We start from the raw sequence: 22300 nt of genomic DNA on the forward strand, positions 1-22300 counted from the left end.
CAAACTCAGAAAAAAAAAAAAAACATCAGAGACATCAGCAGTTCAGTACATTTTACTTTATTTGAGCGTTGGGAGGTTTCTCAGCAGCGGCCCGGACCGTCATCAGCACCTCAGAGCAGGAGAGAAAGCTTTCGGCAGGAACAGCGCATGAAGGTTATGATGATCAGCAAAGGAATGGTGAAGGTCTAAAGCTTTGTAAGTTAGTTCAGAATCTTAAGCATTTTATTCTACTCAATATAACAGTTACATTACTAGGTTCAGAACAAGCGACAAACAGTTCAACTAACCAAATCACGCCATGTGTGATCTAATGCCACGGTTAACACCAGTTCATCGTTAATGCTCAGTTTAAGGAAGTGATAGGGACATTATCACCCTTCAAATCTCACACACACAATCTATGATCACACACACACACACACACACACACACACACACACACACACACACACACACACACACACATATATATCACAACGAGGAACTAGACCCAGCAGTGAATGAGAGTGTACATTTGTACAAAACTAATATACATCTTCAGAAATGCCACTCTTTCAGCCTTCAGATATATATATATATATATATATACACACACACACACACACTTAAGAGCACTCAGAAATGTTGAGGGCTGTGTTTGACAAATAAAAAGGCAGAAAAGAACAGTGAAAGTTATAGATGAAATACAGAAAATACATATAAAAATAGACAAACAGGAACAATACCAGTTTCCACAGATTGAGGGAAGAACATTCCTACTTTTTTTGCAAACGTTTTTCCTTTATATATAGATTTTTTTTTCTGCTTTTTCAAAGCCTTTTTATGTTTACGCTCAGTGAACGGTTATGAAATGGCATCATGCACAGAATGTTTTTTTGTTAGTATTTTTGGCCTCTCTTTTGCTCTGAGGTGAACTGATGGACACGGTTGCTGTGGTTGTGTGATTGTTTAGGCGTTTTCTTCCTCTAGGTTTCTCTGACCGGTTGGAGAGGCGGGCAGGGGGAGGAGCCAGCATTCTGCTGCCCTCCTCCCACTGTTTCGCCCGTGCACGCGAGCGCCCCCTCCTGGGGACTCTCCTCGTTGTACAGGCGCTTGATCCCGTCGAAATACTCGTCCACCTCCATGTGCTCTACCTTCCGCTTGGCCGAGGACTTGCTCGAGCGGTTGTGGGTGGTGTTGGGGTCAGAGGGTACTGTCGGAGCAGGGGAGACTTGCCAGGCGGGCAGGACTCCCCTGTCCCAAGGCTCCGAGGTGTTCAGCAGGGGATGGCAGATGTACACAGTGTTAGGAGGCAGGGAAGCCATGTGTGTGGACAGGCAACGTGCAACCAGCTCTCGACAGCCAATCAGCTGAGAACTGTCGATCTGAAAGAGGAAGCGAAAAAATATAAGGTATTAGATCTACAACAAGTGAAAGTGTGCTTGCACATACAATATCACGTACACTATTGTTCAGAAGTTTGGGGTTAGTAAATCTTTTATTCAACAAGGAAAAATTAAATTGATCAAAAGTTAGAGTAAAGATTTATAGGGTTACAAAAGATTTCTATTTCCAATAAAATGCTGTTTTTAAACATTTATAATAATCAGAAATGTTTCTTGAGTAGCAAATCAGCATATTAGAATGATTTCTGAAGGATCATGTGACACTGAAGACTGGAGTAATGATGCTGAAAATTCAGCTTTAAACAAATAATATTTCACAATAAAAGCTGCATGAAACGGTCACCTTGAACTTTGGGAATTTCTTCATGCGTCTGTAAATGTATGACAGTTATTACAGTAATGCAAGGGACTTTTAAAGGTCTTTATTTTTTGTTTCGATTTGAGGTCGCTGCTGGCATAGATAACGGAGTTTGCTTTGGAGAAGTGAATGACCGGGCCTCTTCTGAGTTGTGATAAAGGTTTAAGAGCCTACAGAACCCAAGCATGTGAGACGGATTATACACGCTAGTGCGGCTCTAATGTATAGACGGTCTAGATGAATTCATCCTGACATCATGGATGAAAAGAGCCCCTGTAAGTGAGGAATAATGAGATAATTGGGTCGTTGCAAAACGTGACTGACACTAAACTTGATTTAGTTGTTTAGGTCACCACAGATCAATCTGACCACTTCATGTATTTATTTAATGGAAATGTTTGGATCTTGTCTCCTGATTTTCACCTTCAAAAATCTTATAATCCACTCTTTTCATTTTACAAACAATGCCTAATACCCTAAAAACCCACTGTATCAAATAAGCAAGGTCACTAAATGATCAACATGATCAAATCTGCTACCTGTCCTCTTTCATATGATTGACAGTTTAAACTTTTTCAGCAAGAAAAAGGCCTTCTAGTATAACTGTAAAAACATCCCCCTTCAGGTTGTCTTTTTGCAGTGAAATCTTTGAGTTTTATAAAGTAAACAACTTTTATATTGTTATTATTAATATTTCAAGATGAACATTTACTTGACTGAAGCAACTTGGGTTTACTAGATTGATATCCATGCATAATTTTTTAGAAAAAATAATGTTAAAATGCATCAAATATGATCCATTTGATGATGGCTTTTGAGGAAGGTTTATTTGTTCACCTCTCAACCATCATTGTATTGCATTGCATTACATTATACATTTTATATCCCTTGCAATAAAAACTACAGAGCTTTGCTAATAAAACTAAGCATTTAAATGCCATCTTAAGACATTATTGGGAGATATAGAGTGACAACTGATATTTATATGCATTTTATGCAAGTAGTCTGCTATACTGGTATAAAAATCTCATTGAATTATGTTACAAGCTAACCAATTCATCTTATGTTTTGGCCATATAAATAACATCTGCACCAAACTGCATAAGTGTTTTTCATCCTCTAGTGTTTTTTCATCCTTGATTATGAGCTCTATTTTCTCCTATATCATACTATATGAGCCATAAAAGCCTGGTATCAAAAATTACACTCTACAAAAAACATATATACATGATGATGTTGTTTTTTAGATGTTGCCTAAAGGATCAAACTTCTTCATTCCAAAACATTCAAAATTTCTGACTATGTCGTCATATGTCAGGTTTAAAAAAAGGACTCTCTAAGTATTTCCCAGATGCACAAGAAAACATGTCGGGACTAGTTGGACCCTTTGGACAAGTTTCACTAACATTTGACATCATGGAAGAGTTTAGTTTAGTTTAAATGATTCACACTTTATAATTTAATCAAACACAATCTGGAGCCACTGAACTTCATCAGTTCTTACCTGCAATTTGTTCAGCAGGTCGACAGTGAGAGCGAGCCAATCTGGACAGAGTTTCTCCAGCTCAAGCGTGATGAGGCCGAGGGACAGCAATGAGCTGCGCACTTGAAGCAATGCATTGTGGGTCAGACAGTGGAAGAGCTGCTGGGTGAGCAGAGCCACATGCTGTGACGGGTTCAGACCCGACAATGCCACGTTCAGCCGCCCGGACTTGCAGCTCAGAACCATCGCATGGAACTACAGAGAGAGAAAGGGTAGATAAAAATGATTATGAATCAATATTTTTTTAACTCAGCACTTCAAATTAATTGGCAGTCTTTCAGCACCTACATGAAGAGCTGGCTATTAACAGCAGCCTCAATATGCCAACAAAGAGGATCCTTCCTCAACACCCACATGAGGAAGTAAATTTAGGCCATTTAAATTGGTTTCTCTCACTACTAGCAGCAACATCTATCTAATTTTCACAGCCAAAGAGCTTTAAAGTTGTTTAACATTTCTGGTTGGCTGATTTAGGGGCCAACACAACACGACACAAAGTGCAAGTTTTGAAAACAAGACCGTTAACGTCTCTTGTGTAAACTATAAAAGTTTCTGTTGAATGTTAAATAGACATATAGAAAATGTCCTTAAAATATTTATGATTTTGAATGCATGCCAAACTTTTTTTTAAGCAGATATTTTGAGCACTACATAACACATCTTAGAGACGTACGTGTGCTATCTGGGGAGGAACTTAGCCACACTTTCATACAATTTCAGAACCTGTCAGAGAGCCCAGAATATTTATGAAGCAGAGTTTGGCATTTGTACATAAAGCTGCAAAATTTGATGGCATCTTGTGTGTGTGTGTGCGTGTGTGGAAGTGTACTCACGATGTAAAGGAAGTCCAGTGCGGTGGTGAAGTGCAGGTCCCAGTTCAGCTTATCCAGAACAATCCTCTCCATCCGCAAGATCTCCGACGGAGAACAGCCACATTTGCTGCTGGATGCCAGCTCTCTCAGAGACGGGATCCGCTGCAAAAACACAAATTAAAAGGTTACGCACACAGAGACATCCACTGACACACACAGAATTATTATAAAAACAAACATACGCTGAAAAAAAAAAAAATGCTTGAAATGTAATAAAACTAAATTATAGTAATTGCTTCACTAAGTTTAAGCCACATCACATGGTCAGTTCTAGCCAGAAATGACTGCCAGAAAGGGCTGCCAGAAATAATCAGATTAAATATTAGTCCATCTTTAGCATTTTAAGTAGAAACAAGCACAAAAATCTCAGTTCTGTTCCTACAGATAATGTCTCACTGACTGTACTTTCAACAAGCAGCTGAAGGCAATGTTTTCATCTTTCAGCCTCGGTAAAGAACAGTTTTTACTAAAAGGTCATCAAACTGGGACTGATTTTAGACTTGAAAGGGATTTATCTGCCTCCCTTCTGACATCTGAGATGTTCCATCCAGGATCACTGTTTCCCACAGCAGAATTTAACTTATGCTACACAAATAGATAAAGCCACAGAGTCATGATGACCGATGTTGACCACACATCAGCTCTGTTGCCTCACAGAATAAGAGACATATCCTATTAATATTGTATTCACCTCATCTTCCTCACTGGTCTTAACAGCCAGGAAGAAACAAGAGATGGCGATACAGCGCAGGTACTTAGGACGGGCCTGAAAAAGAGAAAAAGAGAGAGATTGATCAGTGACGATGCTGCAATAATGCATCCCGGACACAGCTTATTGTGTAAGCAGAGTTGGTCACAAAAGGTAAGGGCAAATATTTCTCACACACATATGAACTTCCTGTGTTTATTTCCTGTCCAGTTGAATGCCAAAGCTCAAAAACTAATCAGATCTGCAGTAACTGCCAAGTAGATGCATTTAAAGCAGTTTCACTATCTCTACACAAAAAAAAAAATGTCTCTGCAGCCCTTGAATGTTCAGGAATGTTTTCTGATGTTCTAAAAGAAAATGGCACAAAGAGCAAAAATATATTCAGTGTTATATAATAAAAATCACTTTAGCTAAATAGTTACCCAACTTTTATCTGTAAAGATTACTATTACATAACAGAAAAAGTTCTATAATAGAGTGAAATAATGTTCACTGAACACAAAGTAACATGATCTTAAAGGCAATTATGCTAATCATATCAAAATGATAACTTTAAATGCATAAGTTAAAATGCATATAATGGACAAATTTAAATGCATACATTATAATGCATAAAATGCATACATGCACAGATTTAAATATATAAATTACCCTGCATAAATTTAATACATGCATAAAATACAATACATAAAATGTATACATGCATATATTTAAATGCACCTGACAAATTTCTGCATTTAGCAGACGTTTTTATTCTAAACACCTTACAAACATGGAATATCATGTGAAATTTATCATAAGAGCCACAATATTTGCTGCACACAATGCTACGAATTAGCTAAATTAGTACACAAGCTTTAAAACTGGTGAAATATAGAAGAGAAATCGAGAACATTAATTATAATTGGCTTTAAAAATAGGTGTTATTATGTGAAGTATCTCTTATGGGCTGCAATTACACCAGCCAACACGCAGCTAAAACCTGTTATGGACAGCTGTATAATGGAAAATGCCATAAAACCGCAATCATTGACTGGGACAGGAGACCTTGACCAGTCAGACGTTTTTAAACATTACCTTAATGGCAGAGAGGAAGCGATCCAAGATGCCGATGGCCAGGCAGAGGGTCTCTGGATAGAGCTTCAGCTGGGAATGCACATCCCTCAACCACCGGACGGCCTCATCACGCTTTTCAGGGGAAATATCTGTATCCTAAAGAATGAAAAGCATACACAAAACAACCCATACTGTCAAATCCAAATCAAACCTGTTTTATAGTCTAACCGAGTAGACTCACAGATATTTATCATTAATTACTACCTCAAACTAAATGAAAATCTGAATGCATGCGCAATAAAACTGCCACAGTTCCCATCAGGATCAGTTTTGGTAACTTACCTTTGACACAGAGTCACATATGCACGTAACAGACACAAACACACCATATATAGTAACACCAGACATCAGTCTCTGGAGATAACAGCCTCATAAAACTGCATCCCAATGTCTGAGTGTCTACAAAATTCTGGATACATAAAGCAAATCATAAATACATACTGCAGCATCTTAAAGGATTATTTCAATTTAGAATTAAAATTTCCTGATAATTTACTCACCCTCATGTCATTCAAAATGTTTATGTCTTTCTTCAGTCAAAAAGAAATTAAGGTTTTTGAGGAAAACATTCCAGGATTTTTCTCCATATAGTGGACTTCACTGGGTTGAAGGTCCAAATGTCAGTTTCATTGCAGCTTCAAAGAGCTCTACACGATCCCAGACGAGGAATAAGGGTATTATCTAGCAAAACGATCAGTCATTTTCTTGAAATTATATTATATTATTATATATATATATATATATATATATATATATATATATATATATATATATATATATATACACACATTTTATATTTATATAGTTTTTAACCACAAATGCTCGTCTTGCACCAGCTCTGCGATGTGCTACACATTACGTAATCACGTTGGAAAGGGCATGCATGACATAGACGGAAGTACCAAGCAAGTGTTTACAAAGCAAACATGCAAGTTAAACGGCCTTTACCAAAAAAGGGTAAAACAACAATGTCTGCTGATTTTGAAGCTGGAGGAGAAAATAAGATTTTATTTTTCGCCACAGTACTTCCACCTACATTACACGTGAGCTTTCCAACATGATTACGTAATGCGTGGAGCACTGCAGAGCAGTGCAAGACTAGCATTTGTGGTTAAAAAGTATATAATTTTAAAATGTTTTTTAGAAAGTTTTTTGTAAAGCCCTTTGAAACTGCAGTTTGGACCTTCAACCCATTGGTAGCTGTTGAAGTCCACTATATGGAGAAAAATCCTGGAATGTTTTCCTCAAAAACCTTAATTTCTTTTCGACTGAAGAAAGAAACAAACATGGGGGTGACTAAATTATTAGGAAATTTTAATTCTTAAGTGAACTAATCCTTTAATGGATCTTCTGGAATTCAGGCTTCCAAATTACAATACATGATAATGATGATGGTACATTGCAACATAACTATTTACATTGAAACTTCCTTAAATTATCTGCATAACTATATCTGCCTCCCACTATAACAATGTTTTGTCATATCTAAACCAGATATATCAGCTGACAGACTCACCAGGTTGGTAGGTTTCTTTGGCACGTAAACCTTCCATAGTTTGGCTTCCCTAGAAACTGCCTTCTCTAGAAGAGATGACAGCTTCCGGCTTTCCAAGGGCTGGGTGAACTTCATCACACACCCTGGAAAAGCCTACCTCCCCACTGGATACAGCTACCTGAGCGCAGAACACATAAAACATTAAAAATATAATCGATCAGACATTACAAGGAATGTCTGGGCTTGTCTTGGGAATCATTTTATTATTAAGTCTATTTTTCACCACATTTAAAAAGACAGTCTAGGATACATAAATGTTTATTATTGGTATTTTATCCAACCTGCTTATAATTCTAATTACATTTTAATAACATTCATCATACATAAATAATTATACATATACTTATTGCTATCATTGTTATTCCTATTGTTAGTTACATATTGTTATGATTAAAATGTAAGCATTTTAACGTAATATTTATTCAACAATGAACACAAAATCAAGAAATATTTACGTTAAAACGAAAAAAAAAAAAGCATTTATGATGATGAATCAGCCCTGAATTGATTATGATAGTTGGTTTACCTGCTATTTAAATTAAGGACAACTAATGATTGATTCAACATCCTATATTACAGATGCAATACTGGTGTATAACAGTACAACACCCATACTATTCCGCGTAAACAATTACTTTAAACACAAAATCACCAGCTCAGTATGAAATGTTACTAGTGTTGACGCAGTGTACATTAGATGGGTGTTAGCTGACTAGCTACACCGTAATAGACCTGTATACATGCAAACCCACACACCTAGCTTCACCAAAAATATAAATTTAGCGATTATGGGTATATTTATATATATTAACGCTGGTTTAATCAAGCAAAATGATGATATCCGGTTATAAAAGCCATTAGAAATGGTTTTATTTTTACCTCCCCTGCAAGGCTGTGGGAAACGCAGATCATCCGGTCCATTAAACTGAGGTAAAATAAAGGAGCAAATCGGAATCCATCATCTTTTTAAGCGTCCAGCTTCGCCTCCATGCTTGCTGTGAAATTTGGTGGGGGTTTTAAAAATCAAAAAGGGATCTTTCTAAACTGATATTAAAAATAAAATGAACGGAATATAGACACGAACGTCTACTTCCGAGGAGGAGACTGAGAAGGGAAGGAAAACCTTCCGCCTACCTCCTCAGAACCGCCACCGAAAACACTTTCTTATAAACAAAGTAAAAAAGAAAAATTATAAACAGTTAAAAATAATAGAAAGCACAATTACATGTAGATATGTCAGATGCTTATTAACGGAAATTATTGTGAATTCGGTAACTATGTCATGAAAGGACTACTTTCTCTTGCGAATAGATTTGAGACGTAAGTTACTGTAGGGACTAATAACAGAAATATGTAAAACAACGCACAAATGAGATATTAAAAGGGATAAAAATGTCAGAATAAATAAATTCTAATATATTTAACATCTGTTTCCTTTTACATCACATATATTACGCTTTAGGGGGGAAGTTTAAACACAAATTCCGATTTTTTCCGCTCATTTAGATATTGATTAAATTCGATGTGCCGGAAACAGTCATATCTCTGACCTAAAGGTATATTCTCAACTTTTAATATAACATCTTAATCCGAATTCATTACACTGAGCCAAAATGTTTTCGTTTAATAAATATTGAAGTGAAAAATAAAATTTTAATTGGAAAACACAAACACATCATCACAAAATGAACATTTGAAAGAGGAATGTATTTGTACCTCATTTTCTACCCCCCGGCAACCCTGTCAAAACAAACCCAGCAACAGCCATTAACAGCGCAAGAGTTTAACCAACTATCGGTGTCTAAATGGAACCCAGCAGCCAATGAGCGTCGAGAATTTTGGGCGGACTATTTGAACGCTGCATCTTCATGCGATTCTATTGGTCGGTTAGACTGTCAGTTTCTAAGACAGAGAAAGCTTTAAAAATCCGCTTGTATGTTTTACGACACGAAATATTTAAAACCGATAAAGATAATATAACATCAAATACACTTTATTAAATAAAGGAATAAAAGCATCCGTTAAATGTATCTAAACAGAGAGACTTACGTTTCCTACGTGACAGCCCCAGAGGGGCGGAGCTTCATTCAACATCAACAAAAGGAAAGAGAAGCAGAGAAAACAGACGAAAGACTCGGATACACAAAATGTCCTTTTAACATCTCTGGTAATTCACCTTTATCTTCAATCATTCTTGTTAAAATGTTCGTTTTCTTTTTAAATGTTGGTCTACATGAACTGTCAACTGTTTAAATTTTCTAGTTAGTGTTTTATTATTTTGAAAATGGGTTTGATCTTTGGTATTTATGGGTAACGTTAACGTTAGATTTCGACATTTGAAACGCTGTATTTCTTGATTTGTATGGTATTTTATCGAGCATTTGTGTATGTCAGTAATGAAAATTGTATTTTTATTTTACTGTTACGTTAATGACCGAATCCCTTGTTTGTTTGTTTTTTTGATCGTCTTTGATGTTTACTTTGCAAGCTAGTGCATAGTTTGAAGTCGATTTCTGTATAATTTTGTGTCGAGTAGACTGATCCGTAAAATGCTACATGGCACGGTTTATTTTATTGTAATACACGGATAAACCGTATATAATTTAAGGTTAAAAACATACACTGTACATCAGTGTAAAGATTTAAACCCCTCCCCCTCTGGTCGAGGTATTTTCCAGCTGAAGGATCAACTGGGCTTTACTGGATAACATTCACTTTCGATCCTTATTATTCAAGTCAAAGCGCTTTAAAAAGGACGTTTCCACATTTATTTCACATCTCAGACGTCGGATTATTTGTTTGGATCTCCTGTAAGAAGGCGTTAACCAGCGAAACCCGACACCGAGGCTCAGCTGAGCGGAGGGGGCTGGGCAAAACCTTGACCCACCGCCCTGGGTGAACGGAATTTACCCATTTTGTTTTTTTTTATCCCCTTTTCAAGGTGCTTTGGAGACTTGAAACCCAGATAAAGTAAAATATGGAGGCCTTCAAACTGATGAAGGAGCTGAAGAGCAACTTGGAGCTGGAGGTTCATTATCTGCCGAAGGAAACTGGTCTCAGCTTGATTGAATCCACCCAGGAGGTTAACTAGTTTTACTAACTCCTGTGAAAGTACATATAAACTCTTTATTTGAAAACTGTTATTTCAATTTATACTATTTCTGTACACTGTATTAGTAAACTATAAAATTAAGACTTTAAAAAAAAAAAAGAATCAAAACTCAACTCTTAAAAGGGATAGTTCATCCAAAAATAAATTGTCATAATTTATTCATCCTCAAGTTGTTCCAAACCTGTATGGATTTCTTTCTTCTGCTGAACACAAGAGAAGATGTTTTTAAGAATGTCAGTAACCATTGGTTACCCGTATTTTTTAAAATATCTGCTTTTGTGTTCAGCAGAAGAAAGAAATCCATACAGGTTTGGAACAACTTTAACAAATTCTAAAATTGTCATTTTTTTTGGGGTGACCTATCCCTTTAATGGTCCAATTAAAGGGTTAGTTTACCCAAAAATGAAAATTCTGTCATTAATTACTCACCCTCATGTTGTTCTACACCTGTTAGACCTTTGTTCATCTTCGGAAAACAAATTAAGATATTTTTGTTGAAATCCGATGGCTCAGTGAGGCCTGCATAACCAGCAATGACATTTCCTCTCTCAAGTTCATGTGAGTACAGTGGTTCAATATTTATATTATAAAGCGAAGAGAGTATTTTTAGTGCGGCAAAAAAAAGACAACTTATATAGTGATGGCCGATTTCAAAACACTGCTTCATTAAGTTTCGGAGCGTTATGAATCTTTTGTGTCGAATCATGATTCGGATCGCGTGAAACTGCTGAAATCATGTGGCGTTGGCGCTCCTAACTGCTGAGTCGACACAAAAGATTCATTACGCTCCGAAGCAGTGTTTTGAAATTGGCCCCTATAGATATTGTTGAGAAGTCGTTATTTTGTTTTTTTGGCGCACCAAAAATATTCTCATTGCTTTATAATATTAATATTGAACCACTGTACTCACATGAACTGATTTAAATATGTTTTTAGTACATTAATGGATCTTGAGAGAGGAAATGTCATTGCTGGCTATGCAGGCCTCGATGAGCCATTGGATTTCAAATAAAATATCTTAATTTGTGTTCTGAAGATGAACGAAGGTCTTACCCTCGTGTCGTTCCACACCCGTGAGTAACAAATGACATTTTCATTTTTGGGTGAATTAACCCTTTAACAATATGTAATAGAAAAAAAATCAGTTTTAACTTTAAACGTCAATTATTTCCCCTCATCCACACAGAACGGTAATGTAGTTTCAGCCAAATGTCGAGATGCTCGAGTAGAAGATCTCTGGAGCTTGACCAGTTTCTTCGGTTACAGCACTCAGACCTTTGTACTAGCCGTTAACCTGCTGGACAGGTTTCTTGCAATGATGAAGGTAACCAATCAATTGTAAATCATTTCAACTGATTAACATGTATTACATGACATCTTCGCTGGTATAACTGATCGGTTTTGTGTTTCGCTTAAAGGTTCAATCCAAGTATTTGGCCTGCATCAGCATCGGCTGCCTCCACATCGCCGCCCGAGCGACCGAAGAGGAGTGCAATGTTTCATCCAGCCACGAGCTCATTCGCATCAGCCAGTGCAAGTTCACCGTCTCAGACCTCAGCCGAATGGAGAAGATAATTTCAGAGAAACTCAACTTCCAGTTCAAAGCCGTCACAGCCTTAACCTTTCTGCATTTGTACCACGCCATTGCACTTTCGCACATGTCCAACAGGTAAGAACAGGTGGTGGCATTATCGAACTTCAAACTCAAAGCCAGATAAACTTTTTAAATGTTCAGGACTGACAAAGGAAGCTTTGACTCGTGAAGGCTGATAAACAAGAGTGCACTTTGAGCATTTGGCTGTATATGGGTCACAGGGAACGCAGTCAGCCGTCAGAAACTAGGATAATCTTCTGACTAGACTGCAACAGCTTGTTAAATGACAAACAGCTCAGCTAACATCAGCTAAATGCAAGCTCAAATTAAATGCACTTTGGCCATTAACTATTTTACTTTTTCCAGAAAAGACATCCTGAATCTTGACAAACTGGAAGCCCAGCTGAAAGCCTGCCTATGCAGAATTGTTTTCTCCAAAGCAAAAGTGAGAACTACTTCAAAACAAATAGACACAGAAGTGATTTGCATGGAAGTTTGAATTCTGATGAATTTTCTCTCTCTCTCTTTTTTAGCCTTCGGTGCTCGCCTTGTCGCTCTTGATGCTTGAGATCGAGGCCTTACAGTCTGCAGATCTGTTCGAGATCGCCCACCGCATACAGACACACTTGAAGGTAAATACTCAGAAGTAGGACAGACATTTTAAATGCCCAATAAAACCTTTCAAAAAGTGAAGAAATAAAAAGTTAATGTCACAGACTGGTAAAGTAAAACTAGTTTAATCAAACACTTTATTATAAATATCCGTTTAGTTTCAACAGTACTTAAACATCCATTGGTGTAGGAAAAATCCAAAGCACTTAAAGTGTCCTGGTAGCCAGCAGACTATCGGTTTACACGTCAGTCCCATCTGAAATTGCGCTGGCTCAGTGCCCTGTCCTTATGTAAGTTGGTGTCTAATGCAGCAGTGTCTGTTGCCCTACTCAGATCTCGAAGGCTGACCTGGCGCGCTGGCGTGGCCTCGTAGACCAGTGTATGAGGGAGTACTCCTCTCCAGAATGTGCCAAACCCGACCACAAGAAACTGGTGTGGATTGTGTCGCGGAGGACGGCACAGAACTTGCACAGCAGCTACCGCAGCATCCCAGAGCTACCCACTATTCCAGAGGGCGCGTGGGATGAGAGCGAGAGGTAAACAGATCACCTGCTGAAAGACACAGGCATTAGTATGTCACACTCAAACTGAGCAGTTATTAGAAGAGGAAACTAATAGGAATATTCTGGTTTAACCACATACAGATGGTTTCAGTCAAGTTTTGATTACCACAGAAAACAATTTAGTTAAAAAAAACTGACAAAAAAAAAAAAGATCAAAATGCACAAATCAAAATGGTCTTCTGTGGCATCAGAACCTGACAGTGGTGTGCCAAAACTGAACAAAATAGGCTTCAGTAATTTGAATAAAATAAAAGTTAAATATTAGATATGGAAATTAAAAATGTTGCCTCTGCAACAAGTTTAAGAACTAAAGTGACTGATGAAATAAAAATAAAAATGACAAAAGCACATAAAATTACTAAAACTTCAACTAAAATGAAAACCAAAAATAAAAGGCTGGAATATTCAATCAGTTGATCACATTATATCCCACATATTTTCATATTCTACAGATTACAACTTAAGTCTAAAACACGCCTATGTGTGCAATTTTCCATCACAACTTCTGGTTTCAGTTCTATCATAGTTTTTCCTCATGACATGACATTACTTAACCTTGGTGATTTACTGACACATACCACTTACGTCACAACCTCGTCAGCACAGGCTGAAGTTCTTTCTGTATGCCCCACCCAGCATCTTACTATCAGGTGTCCAAACCGTGTTACTTGATAACTAAGAATGGTTAGTCACAGCCCAGAAACCAATCTGAGCATGTTTATTTTCCAAGAGCAATAAGTCATTCCTGAAGCTCAGCAACACAGCTGATTACAGGCTGAAAATCCAGACAGGACGCACTGCTTTGAGATGGCTAATGGGTTAGATATGTATACGTCAAGCTAGGTGTAGCAATGGAATGTGGGTAGAGAATAATGTCTGTTTACAAACAGGTCACAGGTTGTGTAGCATCACCGGTGAGTAAGAGAAGGGTGTGCGAGGTGTGGCCAGTTAGACGGTAAAAATAATTCTCCTTTGAGAACCAATTATATTGTACTATCAAGAGTAAATATAACCCAACAAGTCAAGGGTATAAAGAAAAAAGAAAAACAATAGATTAGAAGAAGAAAGGAATGGAATGTTCTGGGTTAGGCTTGATTGAAGCCATGCATAAATTATTATAGATTAAAAAAAAAAAAAAAAAAAATTGTATGAAAAGTAAAAATGTTGCCTTTGCAATTAACTTGAAGTACATAGTTTGTACTAGGGTTGTCAAAAGAACAGACTTTTAAAAATGTGACAATACCAAGCATTTTGAGCAGATTCTTAAACACCTCTGATTGACCATTGTGTTCACACGCTCAACAGATATGATCAACGATTCAAAAATGTTATAAATAGACATTTGACGTTAGAAAGCAGGTGTCTATCAGCAGATATATTAGGAATCCACTTACAGATGCCTGCTTTTAAACTCTCCCCTTTGTATCAGTATAAGCACTCAGTGAAGAGCGTCAAAGATGTCCATTTACAACATGTTTTTGAAGTGTTGATCATTGTAGCCAATCACAGACATATCTGTTGAGCATGTGAACACAATGGCCAATCAGGGGTGTTTAAGAATCCACTCAACAACCATTAAAAATGCTGGTATCGTCACATTTTACAACCCTAGTTTTCAAGATTTTACTTTTAGATACTATTTCCAAATACATTTTAATGTTTTAAATTATTCAAGTATACGCATTTGTTTTAAAACATTTGACTTAATGAATATAACTAAATATAATAATTAAATCAGAAATATTTTAAACACCATCCAATGAGAAACAACTTAAGCTTTCACAAAATTAACAACATTAGTTAGCTTCCTTTTGTAAGAAAAAAAAACAAAACAAAAAAAAAAACCATTTAATTTCCCTCTCAAAAAGAAATTACACCTTAGGACATTCCCAAAATAAATGACTAATGGTTTCAGAGGTATCTTTTTGATTGCATCTGACAGTGTTCATTTCTCTTACAACAGTGAGGATTCAAGCGAAGACCTGAGCTCTGGGGAAGAGAGTCTGAGCAGTTCGCTGGGCAGTGATGCCGAAGGACCCTACTTCCCCTCGAACTTCCGGTCCCGTGCCTGCAGACAGTAGTACACTCTAAACCACTTGCCAAGGAGCACAACCACCAATGGAGATGTGTCCGCCACACCGCCAAATAATGATCTGAATGGCTTCCTTGTTCGTCCTTCATGATGATGTCAGACCTCTCCTGGCTGGAAAACTAATGTTGTACAGCGAGGTGCCATTGTGCCTGGGTTCAATGAAACCAATAAGTCCAAAATATCAGAATTGTATTTTAAAACTCTTCTTTTACGGCTTTACAAAAAGCCAGTCCACATACTGTAAACTTCTCTCTTGATTACATGTGTTAAGCTAAAGTGAAATAATTCAGCACTGCACAACACTGGCAGCTAAAAAGTTGAGAAAAAAAAAACAAACAAAAAAAAAATGTAGCCATAGCGTTTATAGTAGTTGGTGCATGTTCGGATTTGTCAACATTCCAGGCGGCTTAATATGACATATCCAAGGTACACTAGACTGTTATAGAACAACTTAGGACTTGTACTTTGGTGCTTTGCACAGTTTTGTAATATGATTGTAAGCGTGTGACAGCTGGAGAGCTGCTTGCCTGCAGAACTGCTGCCTCTCTGAGGTCATAGAGTCAGAGATTTACTGTGGTGTGCATGGCATTCACAGGGAGGGGGATAAAGAGCAGACTGTTTATTTTTTGTGTGTATGTTTGAGTGTGATGTTGTTAACCTACTTGCCAATTAATTTAGTACAAGTTTCAATTTAGTCGATGTATGAAGACAAATACTGTATGTTGAAAATGTGCAACAAAAAAAAGCATAAAAATGCAATATAAAAAATGTAAATTTGTATAATGTAAAAAAAATGCATATACGTTCTGTATAGCTTCTTGTAGATATTAACTTATTTATTGTTATTTTTGTCATGGTAATATAAAAAAAAACATTCACAATTAAAAAAGCTATTTTGAAATTCACTCTGTGTCTTCTGTTTTGCTTAGTTGGGTTATCATGAATATCAACTTGACCTCTAATTGGTTCTCTGTTCCCAAGAGCCTCAACTATCCCATACACAGAGAAAAAAGCAAACAGCCAGCAGATGCTGTAAATCACCTCACTGCCACTGGATTTTACACAACAACAAGACAATACAGTGGCTTCATCATGCGGAGAGCCTTCGTCAACCACAACGTCATGATGTTATCAGCTGATTTAAACAAACTACATACGACAAGCGCATGATGCAATTCTGCCTGGTGTGACACGATTATCACAAAAGAGGAAGTCATTCTTATGAGAAACCAACAACCAGTGTACAATAAAGAAACAGTGTCAAGTCAGTTTTCACTGGCTGGAAATCTTTGTTCCCGCAGAGGAACAGGTGGGCAACATGCCAAAAAAAGACCACAGGATCCATTTCAAAACACATTGCACTACATACTGTGATGAAATTTTGAATGAGAACAAACACTAGAAAATACCACATAGCAAGCATATTAAGATTTTTTTGAATATGGTTTGAAAGTCAAGTAATAAACAAAGGATTAGTTCACTTTCAAAATTTTTTCCTGATAATTTACACCCATGTGATCCAAGATGTTCATGTCTTTCTTTCTTCAGTCGAAAAGAAATTACGGTTTTTGATTAAAACATTCCAGGATTATAGTGGACTTCAATGGCCTCCAAACGGTTGAAGGTCAAAATTTTCAGTTTCAGTGCAGCTTCAAAGTTTTTTTTTTTTTTTTTTTTTTCAAAAATGACCAAAGTAAATGCATATGCTTTATATACACAAATGATTGCATGCACACGCTTCCGCCAACCGAAAGTGCGGTTTTGGCGGAAGCACGTGCAAGACGATCTTTTGTGTTTATAAAGCATATGCATTTACTTTGGTCATTTTTGAAAAAAAAAGTAGTTGTATTTTTTTTTTTTAAATGACGGATATTTCTCGAGATAAGACCCTTATTCCTGGTTTGGTATTGTTTAAAGCCCTCTGAAGCTGCCCTGAAACTGTAATTTTGACTTTCAACCATTTGAAGGCCATTGAAGTCCAGTATAAGGAAAATAATCCTGGAATGTTTTCATCAAAAACCTTAATGTCTTTCTTTGTTTAGTCGAAACGAAATTAACATCTAGGATGACGGGGGTGAGTAAATTATCAGGAAAATTTTATTTGAAAGTGAACTAATCCTTTAAAGGTCTAGTGTGTAATATTTAAGAGGATCTATTGACAGAAATGCAATATAATATACATAACTATGTTTTCAGTGGTGTATAAAGACCTTACATATTGATGAACCGTTATGTTTTTAATACCTTAGAATGAGCCATTTCTATCTACATACGCCGCGGGTACCCTTACATGGAAGTTGCCATTTTGCGCCGCCATGTTTCTACAGTAGCCCTAAATGGACAAACTGCTCATTGCTTGACTGTCTACTCTCTTCCATCTCAGGCAATGACATCTTTCTCCTGTGTCAGCCACTGTAGCTTCTCTATATAATTTGAAAGGGAGGGGTGAGCGGTGGACTGGTTGCAATTTGCAACCTTACCACTAAATTCCGATAAATTTACACACTGAACCTTTAATGTAATTATAATGACAACACCTCGGTTTTCCTCTATAGCCATTATGCAAGTTATGTAAACTTGTACACGGAGTGTCACACAAAAGCAAGTGGACAAGCAACTAAGCTATAGACCACTAGTATGCTCCAATTGGTTCAAACATTTGCTATTCATTACTAATACACTCAAACATTTGTGAAATTCCTGTGCAGTGCACAGAAACACACTCACTATAGAAACATTGGCTCAAGTTCCTCATTCAAACACATCCTGCAAGCGTACAGTACTCAAACATTTGACACCACACAAAAAGTAGGTCACTTGCCTTGCAGCATTCCTTGATCGAAACCAGATTTTTAGAAGCCCATTCTAGACTTCTTTTTTGTCTTGGAGGCCTGTGAGGAGCTTTTGAATTGGGAAAGTCTCTGGGAAGACAAGGAGATCCTGCACGATGGAGTTGGTGTAGAAAGGTGAACTTGAGACAAAGAAAATCCATCATCCGGTGCGGAGTTCTGAGTAAATGTCTGGGAAGTGGGAATAGAATTAAGGAAAGACTCCTTGCGCCGTTTCAATTGGCTAATTGGCGTCCGAGTCGAGGTGGGTGATGCTGAACGAGGCCCTGAATCCATCCCTTCTGCAACACTAGAGGTGCCAGAGACTTGTTGTTCAACCTGAAAGTAGAGATGCATGTTATATTGAGGGCTGATGCATTATTGGTTATGATTATTACTGTTATAATAGAATTAGTTTGACCAATAATTTGAGGTTAGCCAATCTATCATGTCACAAGTGAGGATTACTTCATCTTCGCACCTTGTTAATTTGTTATTGAGCTTGTTTAATTCACGATCATAAAAGTATACATATGCCGAATGTGTCCCTCTATGGTCTCATTTTCACTTATTCATGAAAACAGCACAACAAATGATCCAGATTAAACAAGCCCAAACACAATGAAACATGGTCTACAGAGTTTGAAATAATTCTCATAGCAACAAATACTTGATGACAAAAAGTAGTGATAGTCACCCTAGATCTAGTCTGTAGCTCTCAATTTATGAGACAGCGGGTCTATTTTACTCAGTTAAAAGCAAAAAAAACATAAAATTATCAGTATTGGCCTCAAGTGCAAATTTATTGGTTATCTGCTTTGAAATTCCTTATCAGTGAATCCTTACCTGAAAGGAAGACGGAGATTTTGACAAAGATGTCAAAAGGTCTTCATCACACCTTCTCTGGGGAGATTGTGGAGGAGATCTGATAGGTTGTTTCACAGTAAACTGATCATTTAAAAACCGTCTCAGTATGACCGGGCTCTTTTTTTGTATCTCAGGTCTGGACCTCCATTCCTCCATGTCCATGTCTTGAGATTTTTGCAAAGTCTCATCATCAGAACTCTGAAACTGGCTCGCCGCCGATGACCAACCCAAAACACTTTCTTGGTAACTTATAGTCGTGTTGAAGCTTCCAGAAAGCGACATGCGACGCCGAGCTCGGGCCATCTTCGCTCTCTGACGCTTTCTACGGAGAGCCGCAATTTTCTTTTCCCGGTTTAATCCCAGCTTCTCCTCCCACCATTGATTCCAATCACCCTCCCACGCCGCAGCCAAGCGCTGGCTGAGATCATCGCCCCAATTGTTGGTGTCAACAGGATCGGGAACTGACATCACGTCCAGGTGAGGCAGGTACGTAACCCCATGCGAGAGTAACTCTTTCTTCCTCATGACCTCTTGAAGGTCTCTCCTCAGTCTTGCCGAGCGATCTTCAATGAGGTTATACTGCATTTTGCCTTTTAAGCCCTTTAAATCATCGGTTATTATCTGTCGAAAATAAGAGCGTTTTTTTTCTGAAGCCTTTTTAAAAATGGGTGCAAACCATTTGTTCCATGCAACCTGGAGATCAGGATCCTTCTTTGGGGTGCTTGGTCTGGTAGAGCAAGTTGGGATATTCCTAACAGAACTGCTTAATGGGTCTTTCCTGGTATCCAAAGCATTCAAGTGATCCTTAACATTGTCATTTATTATTAAATTACCAAGCGATGTTTGCCGAGGGGTCTCAGAGTCGCTCTGAGAAGATTGGCCGCCACTGTTGGCATGGGACTGGAAGTTAAGGCTCTCTCCATTTTCTACAGTACGTTCCACACTGACAGCTTGTTTTGGGACATCCTTGTTGGTCTGGGTCTGATTTGGGAGCAGATTTGATGTTTGAAAAAAGCCTACTCTAGTTTCTGCACGCTGGCATCCCTCAATCTCTGAGTCGCTCGGAGAAGATTGGCTGTCACTGTTGGCACGGGACTGGAAGTTCTCGCTCTTCCCAGTACATTCCACACTGACAGCTTGTTCTGGGATGTCCTTGTTGGTCGTGGTCTGATCTTTGTGCAGTTTCAACGTTTGGAAAAAGACGTCTCCAGTATCTGTGAGCTGGAAAACGGACAAGTAGTCCCTTTTCTGTATAGCAGTAAAACCTGAAGAATAACATGAAAGCACCACATGAATACTGTAGTCTGATAATCATTGAACCAAATAATAGAGTAGGGCTGCACAATTAACAGAGATAAAGCAGAAATTGCAATACGGATTAGTCATTAACTACACACCCTCATGTCGTTCCAAACCCATAAGACCTTTGTTCATCTTCGGAACACAAATTAAGATATTTTGATGAAATCTGAGGTTTTTTTTTTTTTTTTTTAAAGCAAAGAAATCACTGTCATTTAAGGTCCAGAAAAGTAGTAAAGACACTGCTAAAATAGTCATGTGACTGCAGTGGTTAAACCTTGATGTTATGAAGCGACGAGAATACTTTTTGTGTGCAAAAAAAATAAATAAATAAAAATAACTAATTTAGTCAACAAATTCATCTCTCCCATGTCATTCTCATACGCTATTTACATTGCAGGGCTCTGGTCACGTGAGCAGCATGACGTGTGATGCTGACACAGGAGCCAACCAATAATGAGTCAGCATTCGGACGTAGAACCTGAAAGCGCTGCAACGTAAATAGCGTATATGAATGACAGGGGTGTGACAAATGACTAATTTTATTTAATCAAGCCCTTATTTTTGTTTTGTTTTTGCGCACAAAAAGTATTCTTGTCACTTCATAATATTTAGTTTAAACTACTGCAGTCACATGACTATTTTAACAATATTTTTACTACTTATCTAGACCTTGAATGACCGTAAACATTGCTTTCAATGGAGGATAAAAACAATTATATCTTAATTTGTGTTCTGAAGATGAATGAAAATCTTACGGGTGTGGAACGAAATGAGGGTGAGTAATTAGTGACAAATTTCATTTTTGGGTAAACTAACCCTTTAAATCCCAAAAGCTGTAATTTAATTAAATAAATATACATGCAACACTGTTAATTTACACAAGCAGCTTATGATTTGATGATTTTAGTATCTCAGAGCATTAAATCCTGTTCTTTTTGTACTTTTGACTGTGATTATCACATCACCACTTCAGACCAACCTAAAAGAGACTATCACATGACAACACAACTAGAATTAGGTAATTAACACAGACATGCTCGAGATGGAGCAAGAAAGCTTAGCTATCCCACTAAACCTAATGTCCAATTTGGTGTATCATTATTTACCCTAGTGTCTCTCAAACTTTGACAGCACCTCAGGAGCTCAGCTTCTTGTAGCCTAGGTCTTTTAGCCAGAACATGGCAACAGAGCGGTGGGTTTACAATATCAGCTTGTGATTCCATCTGCAGAAGAGGGGCTTTTCTATAGTGAGGAACTTCTATGTTGGGCTTGCTCAGACGGTGTGAAGTCAACGGACTGAGAAAGGATGATTTAGTGGAATTGCCATTCGGTGCCACTTCATTAAAAGGCAGAGCTCCAAGCGTTATTCACGCACTTGAAATCCATTGCAACAGCTGTTTTCTTTCGTTCTCCACCCCCACCGTTGACTAATGCAATCGTTTAATATAGTACATACTTCATGCTAGTCAAATATCTAACACTCCCCAACTGGTTTTAATTGTATCCTATTGTATTAAAGTATCCTGACCTGTAATAGCTACGCTTAGTCTCTCCTCAGCGAGGCGTTTCTTGTGGGGTAGCTGAAGGTCTAGGTGCCTCAGACTCTCTTTGGGACTAAAAAGCCTCTGAATGGGTCCCTGAGTCTGACAGGCTTGCTCCCTCCCACCTGAGTGACAAAAGATAAAAAGATGCAGTAATTTATTCAGTTGTTTAGTACAAAAGTGCTTTTATTCATTGTGGAATATAGTTAAAAAAAAAAAAAAAAAAAAAAAAAAAAAAAACCTGATGGAAA

At 37.6% G+C, this 22300-nt stretch overlaps 3 protein-coding genes across 5 annotated transcripts in view; 1 reads left to right on the plus strand and 2 right to left on the minus strand.

The window, feature by feature from the left end:
* Positions 1-355: 355 nt before the first annotated feature.
* Positions 356-9164, minus strand: ccni (cyclin I). 2 transcript variants are annotated; one of them, XM_067376011.1, is made up of 7 exons: positions 8418-9164; positions 7500-7656; positions 5945-6079; positions 4850-4924; positions 4120-4260; positions 3248-3481; positions 356-1364 (listed from the first exon to the last, which is right to left on the minus strand). In XM_067376011.1, the coding sequence occupies exons 2-7, from the start codon at positions 7611-7613 to the stop codon at positions 966-968; spliced, it is 1098 nt and encodes a 365-aa protein (XP_067232112.1). In that variant the 5' UTR covers positions 7614-7656; positions 8418-9164; the 3' UTR covers positions 356-965. The 2 variants fall into 2 exon arrangements, with proteins under 2 accessions (XP_067232112.1, XP_067232114.1); XM_067376013.1 differs by lacking the exons at positions 5945-6079; positions 7500-7656; positions 8418-9164 and adding an exon at positions 5042-5194.
* A 99-nt stretch (positions 9165-9263) lies between these two features.
* Positions 9264-17285, plus strand: ccng2 (cyclin G2). Its single transcript, XM_067376014.1, has 8 exons — positions 9264-9705; positions 10480-10620; positions 11837-11974; positions 12069-12319; positions 12611-12689; positions 12778-12876; positions 13190-13392; positions 15383-17285. The coding sequence occupies exons 2-8, from the start codon at positions 10516-10518 to the stop codon at positions 15498-15500; spliced, it is 993 nt and encodes a 330-aa protein (XP_067232115.1). The 5' UTR covers positions 9264-9705; positions 10480-10515; the 3' UTR covers positions 15501-17285.
* taf1c (TATA-box binding protein associated factor, RNA polymerase I subunit C) overlaps positions 13268-22300 on the minus strand; it is a 33984-nt gene continuing 24951 nt past the window's right edge. The window contains exons 13-16 of one of the 2 annotated variants that reach the window (XM_067376009.1): positions 22037-22174; positions 19186-20471; positions 18333-18678; positions 13268-13405 (exon numbers count right to left, since the gene is read on the minus strand). In XM_067376009.1, the coding sequence (XP_067232110.1) occupies positions 18364-18678; positions 19186-20471; positions 22037-22174 (1739 nt within the window). In that variant the 3' untranslated portion in view covers positions 13268-13405; positions 18333-18363. Of the gene's footprint in view, positions 13409-18332; positions 18679-19185; positions 20472-22036; positions 22175-22300 lie in introns of both variants that reach the window. The other variant, XM_067376010.1, reaches the window with a different exon arrangement.

Source organism: Chanodichthys erythropterus, chromosome 22, assembly GCF_024489055.1.
Source record: "Chanodichthys erythropterus isolate Z2021 chromosome 22, ASM2448905v1, whole genome shotgun sequence".
Taxonomy (NCBI): domain Eukaryota; kingdom Metazoa; phylum Chordata; class Actinopteri; order Cypriniformes; family Xenocyprididae; genus Chanodichthys; species Chanodichthys erythropterus.

Excerpts from the sequence above, each read along its gene's own strand:
- ccng2 (XM_067376014.1), top strand. The coding sequence starts at position 10,516 with ATGGAGGCCTTCAAACTGATGAAGGAGCTGAAGAGCAACTTGGAGCTG. Across the intron at positions 11,975-12,068 it reads GGTTTCTTGCAATGATGAAG|GTTCAATCCAAGTATTTGGC; the intron begins GTAACCAATCAA and ends TTTCGCTTAAAG. Across the intron at positions 12,320-12,610 it reads CTTTCGCACATGTCCAACAG|AAAAGACATCCTGAATCTTG; the intron begins GTAAGAACAGGT and ends TACTTTTTCCAG.
- ccni (XM_067376011.1), bottom strand. The coding sequence starts at position 7,613 with ATGAAGTTCACCCAGCCCTTGGAAAGCCGGAAGCTGTCATCTCTTCTA. Across the intron at positions 4,261-4,849 it reads AGACCAGTGAGGAAGATGAG|CGGATCCCGTCTCTGAGAGA; the intron begins GTGAATACAATA and ends GTGTTTTTGCAG. Across the intron at positions 3,482-4,119 it reads CACTGGACTTCCTTTACATC|TTCCATGCGATGGTTCTGAG; the intron begins GTGAGTACACTT and ends CTCTCTCTGTAG.